This window comes from Labrus bergylta, chromosome 19, assembly GCF_963930695.1.
Source record: "Labrus bergylta chromosome 19, fLabBer1.1, whole genome shotgun sequence".
NCBI lineage: Eukaryota > Metazoa > Chordata > Actinopteri > Labriformes > Labridae > Labrus > Labrus bergylta.
The window spans coordinates 16,454,929-16,472,030 of NC_089213.1; the positions used below are offsets into that span (position 1 = coordinate 16,454,929).

A 17,102-nucleotide genomic window follows, 5' to 3' on the forward strand; every position below is an offset into this window, starting at 1 on the left:
TGTGTTGGAGCAATCTAAAACAAGTTCTAATCCTGTGTGCTAACCACTCCATTATAGTCAACGTCCAATAACAGGAGCAGTCACTAGATGGCAGACTAGACCATACTGTATGAACATTCATAGCTAGCGTGTCAAAATAAATGTAACAATTTCAAAATAAAACTACTTAATTTCATCAAAACTACTTGAAACAGACATTAAGAAAACAATACCAGAAAACAAGGTTTATTTTATCAACTGACAGGGACTGAGACGTGAGGTAAAATGTTAAGCTATTTACCTTCTCAGGGTAGTTTTTAAAAGAAGTGCTTGTGGGGAAATTCTATACAATCATTTTCTGAAATGGCTTTCTGAGACGAACCTGGGTTTGAAATCTAAATAAAACATTTTTTTGTCCTTTGAATACTTGTAGAAAAATACAAAGTTTTGATAAGCTACCTCTGCGTCACAGAGAAGGCATAGGGTGTGCAATTGCATAAGCTTAGTTGCAAATATAAAACCAATACATGAGCTTTGATTTTTAAATTAGTGCAAAGTATAGAAGCAAAATATACTGAAAGGATTGTGTTTGTGCAATGTCAGTGTGTAGAAGGCGAGGGTGAAATTGATTTAAACAGAGTGATATTTTCTGAATAAACACAGGATTACCCAGTCGTTACCATCACAGGCTTGCAGAAAAGGCTGCTTTTGACCAGTTATGGATTTTGTATTAGTTAGTGGTATTTCTGTATTTAATGGACAGAGACATGGATCCACATCCAAGTGAGACTAAGGTGTAGTTATGACAGATAGATCATCAAGTCTAATGCGATTCACACTTCCAGACCCTCCCCCTCCTCTGTATGTTGCAGGTTGGTGTCCCAGCTGGAGGTCGTGCCCCGTGTCGAGGAGGTGGAGATGCTGTTGTGTTGGATGGCCTGCAGATGAGACCCAGGACCTACAGGGGTGGGACTTCCTCCTGGGCTCACCCCTGCAGCTGGACACAGAGACAGCTGTCAATCACAGTCAATCCAGTGTGGTTTCTCCGTTCTGTGATTTGTGCATTGTGAGCACAACAAGTATGCAAATGAATGAAAAGCCACTAGATTTAAGGAAAATATCTCTTTTATTTTAACAAATACAGGTAGAAAGACAACATTAGACATATAGGAATATAACACACGGCCAGTATTGCATCCGTCCTTTGCTCTCTGAAGCGTTCTTAACACTTAAAACATAATGGCTACCCTCACTGAAGACAAAAGGTGCAGTATTTTCTCAATTTCTTTCATCATAGGTCACATGCAGGTCCAGTTAGTGTTGAACATTAACCTTAACCTGACTGGTGTGCAAGATGTGCATGATCGGAATTTTGTTGCAAGCTAGCGTCATGCAAGGCAAAACAGCCATTCCCAGAATACTGCATTGCACTCCAGATTATTTCAAATACCATCAAGGTCCGGTTCATCAAATGAGCATGAAAGTGATAATGAAAAAGCTGATCCTTTAAAACGAGAGTCAAGAGTGCAGTGCTTTCCCCCTGTTTGGCTCTCCACAGGAATAAAAGTGCATGTACCAATCATTGGTGAGTGTTGGGTCAGAAGCTGAGTTTTTACTCTAAGTGCTGCTTAGTTTCACTTTTTAAGAAGGAGCTCAGGGTTCTTGTGTTGCTGAGGAGGTTTTTTTTTTTCATAACAAGACAAAATTCAACCATGGCAGACTCCCTTGTGAGCATGTACAAGGTGTAAGGCGGTGTCAGGCATCTGGTAAAAGCTGGTGAGGTTTCTAGGGGGAGGGGGGGGGGGGGGGTGCAGGGTAGAGAGTTTTACTCACTGGGAAACCCCTGCGCCTCCCTCTGCCGGGCGGTGACGGGACAGTCCTTGTGTGTGAGCAGAATCTGCTTCAGTTGACCCACCTCCGACCGCAGCGACGTGACCTCATTCTGGAAACAAACAGAGAATCACTTAAGTATCCTCCCGGTGTAGATAGTGGTTGCGTGTGTATACCTGTTAGAGCGTGTCTCACCTGTAGCTGCAGGTTTGTGTGCGTCAACTCCTCGGCTTTCTTTTCCAGAGAGGACACCCACACTTTCCTTTTCTGTCGGCAGCGTGTGGCTGCAGCCCGGTTACGTTCCAGAAACTTCTGTCGGCGCTCATCAGGGTCTTGCTCTGTTGTCCTCCTGCGACGGTTACCGCCTCCTACTCCTCCGCTGCAGCTACCACCAACCTGCACTGCATGCTGGGATTGGGGTGACTGTGAGTGTTGCATCTGCTGGGCAACTGGTGATAACTGCAAAACAGATCAAAAAATTTTTAAAGCCAACTGAAGGTATTGTGTCATTAATATTACTCAAGAGGAAATGCTGTTACACCTCATTAGCATGGATAATTACAGCCATGCTATTATTTGGTACAATAGTAAGACCATAGGCACGATATTGTTTATTTATTTTTTTACAATTTGTATTAAAGAGGACATATTATAGCCCTTTTCCACTTTTTCAAACCGTCCCCTGTGGTCTAAATGAAACATCTGTGCTGTACAAGGATGGTCAAAGTATAACATGAATCAAGCACCAGAGAAGGTTTGCGACCCTGTATAAACCAGCTCTCTCAGAACGCTTCGTTTTGGTGTGTGTGTCTCTTTAAATGCAATGAGACCCCTCTGAGTTTTCCCGGTAGATATCACTCCTCATGCCTCAATAGAAATGGCAGACCTGTGCAAAAGTTTTGCTCTAGGCTAGGGATGGAGTCCATGGGTGGAGATATCAGGGGAGGGGGGTTGTGTATTTTTTGACCAGAATCCAACTTGTGACATCACAAGTTGAGCAAATTTGAAACAGAGCATTTTTCTCCGCGTTGTAAGACCTATCCAGACTACAAACAAAGGACCGGATGGATTTATTTCACATTTTGTGGGTCAGTAGACACTCAGGTTACCCAAATATATGTTCAAAAACACTGTCAAAGTGGATTTTTCATAATATGTCCCCTTTAATCATTAATTCAACACCAGTCAACTAGTTCCAAAACGTGATTGGAAATGAACTGTTGCCAGAGGCTAATGCAGACCTCCTAATCTGTATCATGAACATGTGTCTGTTATGTTACCATTTCTTTGCAACAACTAATAAACTAATCTATTGACAATTAGTTTGATGGCATCTTTCAGAGATACCAGGTACCCAGAACATCTGATATGGAGCAATACATTTAGCCAACAGATACAGCTGATGTACTCTATAACTACACTCATGGAATGCTCTCTTGTCCGATCAGAATACATGGTGATTAATGATCATTTTAGTGCATCGTACCTGTGGGGGAACAGTCAGAGGAGGTGCAGGAGGCGAACCCTGATGCATATGGGGAGGAGGTGATTGGTGAGCCTGAGCGTGTGGTACATTCACTGACTGGTGAAGCTGGTGCCTGTGGGGGCTTCCTAGATGCTGCGGAGATGGAGCATGGCATCGCGGTTGGTACGGGATGTGTTGGGTTGGAAGCTGTGCCTGATGATGATGGTGATGATGGGAAGGCGAAGGATGGTGGTGGTGTTGTAGCGGAGGGGCCTGATGACGTTGTGTCATCATATCCATCATGTGGCCCATGGATGTCGCAGGGTTGTTGACGCTGACCATTCCTGGGTGGTGCTGTTGGAAATGATGCCCCAGTGTCTGTTTGGATCTCTGAGAGGAAATGAAGAAAAGAAAAAAAACGGAGGTGAACGTGATGCACTGTGCAGAGCATTTTAAGTTGAACAAAAATCCAATAAATGAAGAGAACCTTTTACACTTTAAAGTATCTATCAACTTAAAAAAAAAGTTCTATTGGAGAATTGTAATTGCTGTGAGCCAGTTCTATTTTCACAGAGACAAAGAGTTGTTCACATCAAGTCTTAAAGAAGGATAAAACATTTTCTTTTGACATCCTCTCATCTAAATCGCATTTCCTTTGGAGCGTTATCACAAGTTACTTCACGACTTATGTGCATTGCAAGTTAATTTAAGCTGTTAAAAAAAATACAGAAATAATTTAAACATTTGAATTATAAGATGGATTTGGAGTTGAGTTCTTTGAAACTACTGACTTTTACTCTGATTTAAGATTGTGGAATCACATTTTCATCATTGTCACAATTTAAGTATTTGGCAATACATGAGAACAAAAAATCTTTGTATACAAGAAATACTTTCTCACTCAGCATGTGTACTTTTTACCCCATTGGATGGAGGCCTGGGTATAATGGCAATACTTTTATACATCTTTGAGGTAGTCAGCTGAAGCACAATTTATCAGACACTTAAGATTAACTGGTGCCAATTAAATGAGAAAATAGACGTGTGGCAATCACAGATATTGTATGAAACATGAAGAAAAGTACAAAGAAAAGAACTGTAAGTCATTTTGTTATAGCAGTATTGAATTTTGATTTTGCACATTGTAAACATTTGTATCATACCACGCAGGCCTACTCAGACTGCGATACTTAACCACTGTATGGACCAACACATTCTTTCTTTCTCTGCCCTGATTATACTTTTCTAATGTTTTTTATGCTATATGAGCACCTTATTATATCTGACTTACTTTAAATTATTTAACCCCTTGTTAATAAAATGTAAAAAGCAACAAGCCCTTAATGTTGACATGAAACATCAATTAAAAGTGTCATTTTTTTCCCAAACGATTTAAGTTACATGTTGCCTATTACTGTCACTGTATTCACCACAGGATATTCAAACTAGTTTTTTACTTTTATGTTTAAATAAAAAAAAATATTTATAAATGGGCAGGTGATTGTACATACACATTTTTCCATCTCCCTCATACAGGGTGGGGTGTGTTTGACCCCTTTACACAAGCTAAATTTGTAAGAGTAGCAGATAAGCTCCTAACCTACAGGCCACCTCAGGTCATACAAGCCCGAGTTCCCACAGTAGCGCACCTCTGCGTCAAAATCAAAATGATAACCGCTCTCAGTTACACTCCCACACTTAGTGCATCATCGCCATTTCTCCTAATTATCAACAACTGTGACTCTGACTGTGGATATGTAGGTTAATGTGTTCCAGTGAATGCTGCCGTCTGCAGCTTGATACCTTCACACTTTATCATTCCCATGTATCATCTGACTAAACACACTGTAAGAGCTAAATTAAAACTCATCTCACCTTTCTCCTACACTCAGCAGAGAAAGCAGGAGAGGAGGAGGTCATGTTTAGAGCATGACATCACCCCCCCCCCCCCCCCACTCCTCCTCCCTAGCTTTAATGCTATCTGCTCCCTGTTACACAATATTTCTTTAAGAGAAGAGGCAGTCTTTTTCCCCCTTCAACCATTCAGCAATGAGAAAAGGGAGCACATTTAGCGGGTGCCAAGGATGAGGTCACAGAGTTGAGCTGTGCCAGCTTAACCAGCCAGCCAGACTGCCAGTCAAACACGCACGCACAGCCTCACACACACACCGAACAGGACGGGACACGAGTGTTTCAGCTCTGTTTACTACATAGAAACACCCTGACACCATTACATCATGGATCTCCTTAGACTGTATGACACACTACGTTGATATTTCTGTCTGGAGGGATCAGTGAATGAAGACGCACAACTGTACGTGAAACAGTGATCCACTTGTCAAACGTTTACTTTTCCACTCGGCCTGAGTGTGGAGTTACTATACAACAGAGGCATGTTAATACTTTTCCTGTGGTTTTACAGAAGCAGAGTACTGTTTCACACCTCAGACATGCAAAATCACAACACTTGCTGACATGAAATGACAATGGATTTGAATGAAATGGGTCTGAAGAGTAAGTTATTGTGGCTGTGCATTCAAACGAGAAGAAGAGAGAGAGATTTGAACCTGCGACCTGAGCGGCTCTGAAACCTGAAACCACTTTTCATTCGCTGCTCTATATACAAGCTCTGCACATGAAGTCATAACCTGTGCGTGTTTGAGTGTGTGTTGGTGTGTATGCAGGGCTATTTCACAGTTTTCCCTTTCTAGCTGCTTTTGATAGCCCACATTTTTAACAATTTATACTACACGCACCTAGGTAGAGGACATGTAAAATTTAGAACGCAAGAAATCAAAAGCATGTTGACACAAGGGAAAATAAAAACATCCAGGATAGCCAGAAATAGTGTGTAGCTTGTCGCCCTGTGGTGCGGACCTGGGTGTGTTTGCGTGTGAGTGTGTGTTTGTTCTAAAGTGTAGAGTTACACACTGTTTCCTGGCCATCCTGAGCAGGACCAAAGAGTTTGTTTTGTGGCTTTAATCTTTAAGTAAAGATGAGTGTAATGAAATTGTAAAAAATAAAAATAAAAAAAAAGTAGAAAGAGGTAGTTTGATTTTTATTAGCTTAGCTTAGCATCAACATTGGAAGTCTGGAAACTGCACTGTCAAAACATAATATCAAGCATATCAAAAGCTCACAAATGAACTTATATGTTTTATTGTGTGATTAATTTGCCCTAAAACTGCAGCAAAAATTATATTCTAAACAACTATTTGCGCTTAACAATTTTTGCCTGTTAGCTGTTGTCAGACTTTTATCAGATCCAAAGAAGTCACTGCTCCCAGCCAAAAAGTAGGGAGGGGATAACTCCCCACATTACAGTTTTTGTTTTTAAGGCTAATTTCACAGACAGGCTAGCAAGTTAAAGCTGTTTGCCAGGAGGTCGGGCTTCACTTTAGCTAATTGTGTTACTGACTTTAAACTGTCAGCTTCGTTCTTGTTGTTTTTATTGTTTGAAATATGTTAGCTAGATGACGAGCTAGACAAGCTAGACAAGCTAAACGTGTGTGCTTGTATATTGTCTCACTGATGCTACATTCATGTTTTATACAGTCTATGGTTTCATGTTCATATTTGTGGTACAAATATGATATTGATATAAATCTTCACAATCAACCTTTCTGCCAGAATGAAAAAAAGTGTATTTCTCAAAGTGCAAAGTAATACTTTAATGCCGGGAACATCATTATCAACTTTAGTCTGAAGTGAAGGGATTGTATCAGTTTTTTTTTTTTAATCCACCAGTGTTTTATTCCCATAGAGAGAAGGAAAAGAGCACGGAGACAGGAAGTAAATATGAGTGCTTAAAGCTGACCGGTCAGTACCTGAGGCGAGGAGCAGGTGGGGTTATGTACAGGACCTGGTATACCCATTAAACACGACATCTGCTTCTCTATCTGAAGATGGGAAAAATATGTGACACAAAAATAACCTTTCAACTTGAACAAGAAAAAGCTTCAGCACAAACATAACCTCAAGGATAAAGAGTTTTCCTTCAGGTCACATCCATTAGGATTATTTTGGATCTTTTGATTAATTCATCCGGAAGAGTGAAGTGAATTTTTCTGTCTCCAATGAATATTTCTAACTCGGGGGATCTTGACCACTTTGGCCCCTACAGCCTGTAATCTATAAATCATGATGCAAACATGAATGCAAATGTGTATGTGTGAGAAACCAAGTCTCCTCTACTTACAGGCATGTGCTGAGCAGATGCCCCTTGCATGGCAGGGTCTGGCAGGGTGCCAGGTAAGGAGGCCGGCAGCGGTTGTCTGTGTCTGTTCCTCATGTGGAGGAGGGAGGACAGCGGCCCGGGAACTGGTCTGTGGTCAACCAAAGGGAGAGAGAGGAACGGGTCATACCAGACAGCTAAAGTTTCACTAGTCTGGGTTCAGAGTGAGTTGCAAGTTGAAACATTTATAGCCGGGACTTAAAAGCAGATGGAGGTGAGATCAAGACAGATTTAACATGTTTGGAAAAAAAAAAAGGTCAATGTGGAGATAAAAATGTTCAAAACATTGAGAAATTATATTTGAAGGCCTGTGTGTTTTCAGAAACAACGTTCCAGTAACCCTGGGTAATCCACCAACGTCACTGCCAGCAGTTTTCAAAAGAAAAACTTTCTACTGAAAAATATGTCCTATGATAACTATTGTTCTTCAGATTACCCAGAATAACCAGGATTTGTTTCTGAAATGACTTGTTTCCATAACAACATACTATTTCTCTCCACTGTGTTGAAATGTATGCAGTTTTGCTTGTTTTCACTTAAGATTAGCAACTTTTTTGGTTTATTAACTGAGCAACACTTTGGGTGTTTTGACATTATCTGGGGTTTTGATTTATATTCAGCTCCTCCAAAATAGGTTCATATTTAAGGCAGGATGTATTAGTCCTTATAAATAGCTTATAATGAACTAAATGCACCTAGAAGAAGTAAAACATATCATGTTATTCAAGTTGATTTTAAACAAATCAAACAAATGTGACTAAATAGGTGTTAAAAATAGAATCATAAAGCCGTTTTATGCTTTGCCTTTATTAAATTGCTGAAGCCTGGTGCCTGAGGCTTGGACTAAATGCTTCACCTTTGTTTTTCTGCGTGAACTCTAACACGTTTAATAAAACAAAATATTTCAATTGAAGTAAATTAAAAGGCCAACCCTGAATTTAAGTGTTAACTGTTGGCCACATGCAGGTATCCAGCTGTGTGCATTTCTAAATTTAAATGAATTAAAAGTGGAATTGAAAAAGTGGACTAGAAATGTTGGGTTCTTTTTGGGCCATTTGGTGTTGGCTAGATCTGGGACTGCCTTATAAGAAATCTCTCAGGTAAAACTGTACAGAAACAAAATGGGTGGTGGTGGTGGGAGGGGGGGGGGGGGAGGGGGGGGGGGGGGGCATAATAAACCATCATTTTCTACAAAGCTACCAACCAAAATTGAAAAATGAGAAATATGTAGTTTAGAAAAATGGATTGAACCACCACTCAGCATCTGGGCAGAGAAGAGTTGTTTGTGTGCAGACAGGTGTACACAGAGGTGTGAGGCGTTTGAAAATGGAAACTTTGAATGTGTGACGAAAGTGAGAGAAAAGAGAAATATGGAAAATGGTGACAGCTTGAGAAGGAGGAGAGAAGCTGAGGCATCACAGCAGGGGATATAGGGGAGCCAGGGTGCCATGTGCTGACATAACCGCTGTGGCTCTCAGCCAGCGGGACAGCGTGGGCCTCCGTGGCCGCGCTGAGGTCATTGACAATGATGTCATCACTGGATCTTGGGTATGCGGCCCAGTTAACATACAACAAAGTTCAGACTCACCAAAGCAGCATTTCCTAAGATAACCACAACAGTTCGACTGGGCCACAAGCCAGACAATCTCAAACTAGGTCACTATGGAAACCAGTGGTAAACATGAGGGGAAACAGTCAGACACAAGATCTGTGGTTCACCTCGCTGGTTTAAGTGACTAACATGCAAGCTGGCACTGATTTGCTTCACAGTAATAGACAGCTAGCTCTTTCTGCACTGTCCTGTAGGGTCCTGTCTGCTAATGGACAGATGTTTGAAATGAGTCTTTCACTGATTTACTTTTGGTACCCGGATTGATATAAGCTTATATATATTAAATATGAGTCTTTGTTTATCAACAGTATGTAATTTGAGCAGAGATCGGTTATAGTTCTGTTGATGGTTGGCAGGAAGGCATATAGAATAAAAAGGTTTGGAATTCCTCTTTATTAAACAAAGTATAAAGAACAGTGCTACAATCTGTGAGGAATCCTGTTGGTGTTACGGTTTTAAGGCATCGACCATGTATTAGTAAAGTTCTGTCTAGAAACCATGTTGTACGTCTCTCATATTTCCTGTCTGTGTCTGCTGTCTGCCCTCCGAAAAAGGCTTAAAAAGCAAGAATGCAGCTGCTCATGTTCATTTATGAGGTGATAACTATGACTAGAGGAAAAAAAACAATAAAAGAAAGCTCCAGGAAAAAAAATAATTAAGTAGGCCAACAGTGTAGAATTAGCAGGGAAAACATTTAAAATGCATTTAAAAAAAAGTCCCACTGGAATTAAATTAGACAAGAGAAGGGAAGCGAAAGTTAAAGTCCTGACAGTAGCTAAAGTTTATGAGTAAATTCTATTATATGCATGTGGAACCTTTAGTTTCTAGGATGTAATTAATGAAAAATGAACATATTTTATAAATGCTTAACTAGAAATACTGATCCAAATGCAGCTGTCCTTTGCAGTTCTACATTTTAGATCAGTTCCAGATAAGAAAGCCAAATTCTAATTATTATATTTTTTATCAGCAACTAACTAAAACCAATAAAATCAGAAACAAAAAACAAAAATATTGTTCTCATCAAACAGTGTTGTTGAAGTGAAGCTGGTGCTCAATATTTACATTAAACCCTCAGTATGTGTCATAAGATGTTCAGATGACATAAATCATTAGTGTGTTGTTAGAGAAAGAACAGCTGCTCACATGAAAGACAGGAACTGGTCTAATCTGTGTGTTGAACTGGGTGATAACCAGGGAGCCTGGAAGCTTCACAGGCACTGAAAGACTCCAGTCTGGTTCCTAACAGACATAACAGAGGCTGCATTACAGGGACAGAGTGGGCGGTGTCGGTGCATTTGAGTGGGTGTTGTGTAGCAGTTCTCCAATTTTTTTTTTTGCTCTGACTTTGTTCTCTCAGTAAATTAAAAACTTTGATTTTTTTTCCCCCCCCTCCTTTCACAGTTCATTAGTGCAGTGATAAATTATGCAGGGTGAAGTTCCAGACTGTGCCAGAGAATATGAGTTTGAATACGTCCAAAACAATATGGGGGAGATATAGACCAGGAGAGGAAGAAAGAGGGAGAAAGGGCAGCATTAACAGGAGATATAACTGTGTGTGTGTGTGTGTGTGTGTGTGTGTGTGTGTACCATGACCATACTCACCCTGAGTGTGTTAGGGTGGAAGGGGCCTGGGTGATAACAGATCCAGACTGGGAGCAGGACAGAGCTGAGGAGCAGGACAGAGCCTGGGAGCAAGATAGAGCTTGCTGGGCAGCTAGGCTGCAGCTGGGGCTCATAAGGGGACCATGAGGCTGGGGATGCCGCAGGTGATGGGTCTGAGGATGGTGCAGTGGTGGGTGCTGAGGCTGGGGATGTGGTTGCTGGATTTGTAGCTGGGGTTTGAGCTGCTGCTGCTGGGTCATACAAGATGGCCCATTGTGAGAGAGTGTCTGTGGGGAGAAGGAGCAGGATTGAAAATCAGTGTGTGTGTGTGTGTGTATGGTCTCTGTTTTATTTACAGGGAAGAATGTGATCGTCCGGTGTGTCTTTCCTTGCAGCAGGTCAGATATCTGCAGTTGTCTAATTGGGCCCCCGGCTGCTTTTAAAGTGTCACTCAAAGTGCTAAAGTGACAGGCCTGCCAAGCAAACACCATCACAACAAAAGAAAGTATTGTGATGATACATGCTGTCTGTTTTTTTCAGTTCGATCTCAGCTGTGAATCAGAATTATTCTGCTTATTTCGGTTTGGTTTGATACCTGTTTGCTCTTCTCCTCTTCTTCTGCCTGAAGAAATTCCTCCTCGATTTCCTTGAACAGACCAACCTCTTCACAATTTTGCAGAAATCTTGTTGGTGTTGGGGTTTGATCTGGAAGCATTGCACAAATACACACTCAGAAAAAGGAGAGACAAGTATTTAAAAAAAAAAAAAAAAACTTTTTTTCACAATAGCCTCTTCTGTTTTCAGCTCTCTAAATCAGCTGTCCCCAGAACTGAATCTCCTCTCAGCCATGCTCTCCGTCTATCTCTGAGATAACATCAGTCTGTCTCTACGAGCCGTCTAAACACGCAGAGGGGGGGGGGGGGGGGGGTCAAAGGTCAGCCATGCTCTTTGTTTTGACATGAGATTTCCTGCAGGAGACGTGACACGCTGTGGGACACAAACACTGAAAGAGGGAGAGAGAGGAGGCGCAGGAGTGTCTGCAGAGGTTAGATGTCAGGCTTATGTTTATGTTTACAGATACAGCTGTTTCTATGCTTACAGACCATGTCACATGATTCTGTATCATGATATCACGATGGTGCTCGAGACATTATGTACATATCCTACCTCCTTTATAAGCATTGCTGCAACAATGCTGTTTGACATTTACAAACAAAAAGCGGTAACATACAACATGATTAGTAAATTAAGAAACATTTATTTAAAGAAACTGACCAAAAAATCTTTTTTTACTTTAAAATAACAGTTCATCTGTTTTATTGAATATCCTATTGAAGTTTAGAACAACAGCATCAGTAATTCCTTGATGCGTGCACTGCTCCCGAGGTTTAGATTGTGGTTTTTGCAGAACATTTTTCCCTCGTTGACATTTTTTAAAATTGCAAAGAGCATCTTAAGTGACATTTAGACTATCATGGGACACAATATTGCATAAAAATTAGATTCTCTTTGGGTTGGCGGCTCTTTGGACAGAAGGACCTTCTTTTTTGATTTACTGGGAAAAATTAAACCTTGAAAGGAGAGGGAGACTTTTTAACTTGGTCAGGAGTTTTTCCAGTTTACTATATGTAACTTTATCACAGAGTTACATGAAAATTCAATCAGTGTCTGTTAGATCAGTGTACAAAAAGATGATTGAAGCTACAACACCTAATGCTCCTTCTGCAGCCCGTAAGCCCCCACAACCTAAACACCACCCAAACCCTCCTCTAATCCCCTTTCAGACAGCAACACCAACACAACCATCAGCACATTCATAAAGGAAATTCAAACACATAAACCTCCTTTTCAGTTCTCTCTTATCCATCTTAAGTGTCTTTATCAATATTTTTTTCAAGTATATTTGTTTTGTTTTGCTTTTTCTTTGTTCATTTTTTTTTTTGTTGTTTAATTCCTTCCATGAACTTATTTCTCAGTATTCTGCAGCTGTCTTGACTGTCCTAATATATGTCCTATTTTGGATGCTTTGTTTTGTATTGCCATAAGCACATGTATTGTTTTGAAACTATTGTATTATGTATTTAAGAAAAACTTTTGGGTTTAAACAAAATAAAAATCCGAACTGAAGATATCCCCTTAATTAATCATTAATTTGACAATGAAATTGTAGTAAACATTTGTTCCAGCTTTTAAGACACACTTGTAGTCGTAGATGCACGTTACATTGTGAATGTTTTTTAATCAATTTGTTAGTTACTTGGGAAATAAAACTAATATATGATAATCTGTGTTTTGGTATCCTGATCCTTCCTGCACTCCTCACTTACTTTGCCAAATATCTAAATAAAGCATTCATATATTAAGGGTGGTTTGTGCTGAAATCTACACCCACTTCCTGTTTGTAAATCAAAATGGGGTCCTCAATGATGCTGTTTTCATTATATTTGGTCTAATCTGATGCAGTTTACTGTACAGGTTGCAACAGGAGGCGCTCTGTTTCACAGTACAGACTATCTGAGGGAAGGAGGCCTGCATCGAGCTTATCTGATTTCATACTGTATAACGTGGAGTCATCACTTTTTCATGCTGAAAGCCCTGAAAGAAGTCATCACGCTCACAACTGAGTGACTGATAAGAAAAGAAACATTATTATTATTATTATCTCCATGCAAACTTAGAGAGTGCAACAGGTGTGACAGGTTGGTTTGTCCACTCACCTGTAAACGCTGTATCTGCCTTGATGGAGGAGAACTTGAGGGTCATCTCATGCTTGTGTCTGTGGATGATCAGGTGCTCCTCTAACTGGAAGCGCTACAGCACAGCGACAGAGTGAGAGAGACATGAAGAGACGAGTGCAGCTGTTCGACGTGACACATGAGATGAGATGTTCAGTGAAATGAACCTGACGTCCCTTATCAGTCATAAGGGTGTTAGTCAGGTGAAAATGTTGGAATACTTATTGATCCAGCTGTTAAATGCAGTAACTGACAAATATAATTGCAGAGTATTTTTCTGATAAAAACTTTTTCTCATATATTTAAAAAATCTATTTGATAATTTCAGATTTAGGGATTTGTATTTCCTTTTCTAATTCGTATTTCCACTGTTTTTCTATATATAATTCTTTATTGCCCACTAGCCTTTTGAGCAAGGCCCTGAAAGCATTCCAAGTCGACGAATAAAATCTTAAATCTGTAAAATCCTGTTACTATCAGCCCAAAAAATACACTGTGTTCTCTATCATTTGTGAACTACATAGTGTTCGGTGGCACTTTTCCCTTAAATAACACTCATGAATAATAACTTTTCCCCCCCTAATGTAAGCATTTTATTAAACATCTTGCAATAAATTATCTTATTCCTTATTGAAGTTTAATTATACTCAATATTTATTCCATGCAAAATGAATTTTCCTTAAAGCTGTAACATTGCAACACACACAGATTCTGCACCCAACTGACCTGAGAGCAGCCGTGAGCGCTGCACACATAAGGCCTGTCCTGTTTGTCATTCATGTCATACACAAGCCTGCGAAACAGAGGGAAGCAAGAACAACATATTACACAGCCGCCTCGTTTGAACACATGCAGGGAACTTCTCCCTCAGTTCTCAGTTACTGTACGATGATCTCACTTAGTGGAAGCCTTCAGTTCTCCATTCTATATTTTTTGTTTTCACAGACACAATGCCTTCAGATACATCACACTGTAAGCTTGCCTGATACAGTTATCTTCCTATTATCAAGGCTGTATTGTCAAATCGTTGTGTAATGAGATAGAGGCCTGTGAAGAAGGATGTTTCACTATGAGACGCAACATTATCTGGAGGAAAGTGAACCCTTTGGTGCCAGTGGGAGCAGTCGTTTTTATTAGTGCAAGAACCGTAATACACCCAATCCATCTGGGTTTTTTCCTAACTAGTCATTACACAATCCTAATAACATGTAAGCATCCGAAGGGTATCAAGGTCTTACATTATCATGATCACACTTTTCCTGGTTTGTATAAAGCTTAATGATAAATATAGTGTAATTGTTTCCTCCCTCCTACAATTAGGCTTCACAGCATCAGCCGATAACATCAGTGTGATGAAAGAATATCTAAGATGAGGTAACCACCAGGTAAAAATATCAACACAAACACAGCATAGAGCACAGTGATAACTTAACCCTTGCCTGACCCTTTTAGCTCTTCAGTGAGCATATTAAGTGAGTGATGGGGGGGGGGTAATTATAACTTTTCAAAGGGTCCTTGCTTCAGGCCCTTTATTTTCCGCTGAGCCCAAAGGAAGAGGATTTCAACTCTCTGACCTGAGGCATTCCTCTCAGCTGACTGTCACCAAACAAGACTCAAACACTCGAGAGGACCCGAAGGTCAATGAGATCCTTCCTCGACTTTCTCATCCTCCTTCATAATGATGACTCCAGAGCACAGGAAGAAGTTATCGAGAAGTGGTGAAAGGCAGATATGAGGGAGATGAGGAGTGGGTTTGACAGTTTTTCACAGGTACACAACACATACGCTCTCAAAGTTAGGGTGAGCGGAAATCGCTGAGAATACAGTAAAGTGGGTCCTGATGTTATGGGAAAGAGTGAGGGCCAAAGACAGGAGCGAGGAGAGAGAAAGGGCAAAAGTACATGCTTCCATAAGAAATGGAAAGTATGTGTGTGTGTGATTGGGGGGGGGGGGGGGGGGGGGGGTGATATTACAGGGGGATGGCGAGGGGAATGGAAAGGGCAAGTGGCAGTGAGAAAGAGAGAGTAGGATGACACAATGAATTGAGGAGAGAAGGAATGAGGGAGGGAGGCGGCACAGGGAGGGCCTGCTCCTCCCGACAGGTTTGAACCTGCCTCTGCCCCCATTTTCCAACCCCCGCCATGTAGAGGTGACTTCATAGGTTTGTGTCAGCATGTGTGTGTGTGTGTTTGTTACAAAACGGAATAAGGAAACAGTGTCCACAACAACACCAACACTGAACGAAAGAGTGGAAAAAGACTAACGGCGTTCTTGTTTTACAACTGCAGGTCATGTTGTATACCCTGCAGCAATGATATTACATAATGCAATACTTCATGATTTGATCAAAAAGATCCAGATCAATAAGACCAATCAGCTTAATCTTCAGCAGCATTTGGCACTAAATCTCTTTTTTTCCCATTTTTAGCAGCACTTGTACAAGAGGAGCACACTCAGCACATTTTCAGAAAAACCTTCTGTCAGAGTGGTTACATCAATGCACAATGACGTCACCCTTAATACATAAATCCGACAAGGGAGCAGACAACATGTTGCCAATTCAAGAAGGATTAATGTATTTGCGTTACAGGAAAAATTATTTAATCGGGGCAACGACTTTTTTGTTGTTGTTGTTGCCTTTATACCCCTCCTTCCCCCCTTGTCATTAATGTAGGGTAAAGACAAATAGAAATACAGCCTATTACACGCAAGTTTAAAAGTCACAGGAACTTGTTAAACATCTACAATCGAGACCTTTTGAATTGAGCAGACTTTATGCTACTTTTCCAAAGTTGCATGTTTGATAGCTTAAATGAATACCAACTACTCACATCGAGCAGCGGTTCTGACCGGCAAAGTCCTCCGGCAAGCGGGCAGTCGGTACCGGCATGTGTCAAATGGAAATGCCGGTGTGCGTGTGTCTTCTCTTACCGCTCCGTAAAGCAACCTGTTCAACTCATAAACAAGCCCGGCACAGCTGTAACGGAGAGTGCTGTCACACCCCCAAATAGACGCAGTGATGAGACTTCACCCGGGACAGTGAGCCAAAAACTTCTCTCCGTTAACTTTAAAGTAGCGTTGAAAAATGATTTGAAAATCGTCAAAAAAGGGGGGGTAGATTCAACAAACAGTCGTAAGAGTAAGGAGTACGCCTGCTGCGTGGTTTTAAGTTTTTTTGTGAATGAAAGCAAATCGTGGAGGCTTACCTTCAAGTAGAGAGGGACAAGCGGCGCTCCAGAGAGGAACCACGTTGGACTGGAGCGGGATTACAATACGTTCTATTTACAGAAGCATTACATCACCCGCCCGATGACGTCACGTGGGATTCCTGAAGTTCTAAATCATTGCGGTCCCGTACGGAGAGAGGGATCTAGGGGGGCGGGGTTACGACACCGGCCGGTAGGGAGGGAGGGGGGCGGACCGAACGGGACAGTAACATGGTGGAGGATCCAAACCGACGGACAGACAGTCACGTCAAGTCAAACACACCGGTAGCAACGTGACGGGACGAGGGGCACAGCAGGGTGGGCGGATGAAATAGCCCCCCCCCTCTCTCTCTCTGTCTCTCTCTCTTTCTCTCCCTACTGTGTCTGTCTGAAATGGGACGTCCCAGCGTCTGCATCGAGTTAGGCTACATGCGTC

At 41.2% G+C, this 17,102-nt stretch overlaps 1 protein-coding gene across 5 annotated transcripts; it reads right to left on the reverse strand.

The window, feature by feature from the left end:
* Positions 1-50: 50 nt before the first annotated feature.
* On the reverse strand, positions 51-16,878 carry creb5a (cAMP responsive element binding protein 5a). 5 transcript variants are annotated; one of them, XM_065948204.1, is made up of 11 exons: positions 16,292-16,656; positions 14,187-14,253; positions 13,443-13,536; positions 11,321-11,430; positions 10,726-11,012; positions 7,473-7,599; positions 7,102-7,173; positions 3,296-3,664; positions 2,005-2,268; positions 1,813-1,921; positions 51-970 (listed from the first exon to the last, which is right to left on the reverse strand). In XM_065948204.1, exons 1-11 carry the CDS (start codon positions 16,348-16,350, stop codon positions 813-815), a joined length of 1,716 nt encoding a protein of 571 aa, XP_065804276.1. In that variant the 5' UTR covers positions 16,351-16,656; the 3' UTR covers positions 51-812. The 5 variants fall into 5 exon arrangements, with proteins under 5 accessions (XP_065804276.1, XP_029134716.2, XP_065804277.1 ...); XM_029278883.2 differs by having other exon boundaries at positions 51-976; XM_020641843.3 differs by lacking the exon at positions 16,292-16,656 and adding an exon at positions 16,667-16,878 and having other exon boundaries at positions 52-976.
* Positions 16,879-17,102: the final 224 nt, after the last annotated feature.

What these genes read in the sequence shown, in the direction of transcription:
- creb5a (XM_029278883.2), bottom strand. Translation starts at nt 16,350, where the DNA reads ATGCCGGTACCGACTGCCCGCTTGCCGGAGGACTTTGCCGGTCAGAAC. An exon ending in GGTCAGAACCGCTGCTCGAT is followed by an intron (nt 14,254 to 16,291) that starts GTGAGTAGTTGG and finishes TCTGTTTCGCAG; the next exon opens with GCTTGTGTATGACATGAATG. An exon ending in CCACCTGCTCCTCGCCTCAG is followed by an intron (nt 3,665 to 7,101) that starts GTACTGACCGGT and finishes ATTTCCTCTCAG; the next exon opens with AGATCCAAACAGACACTGGG.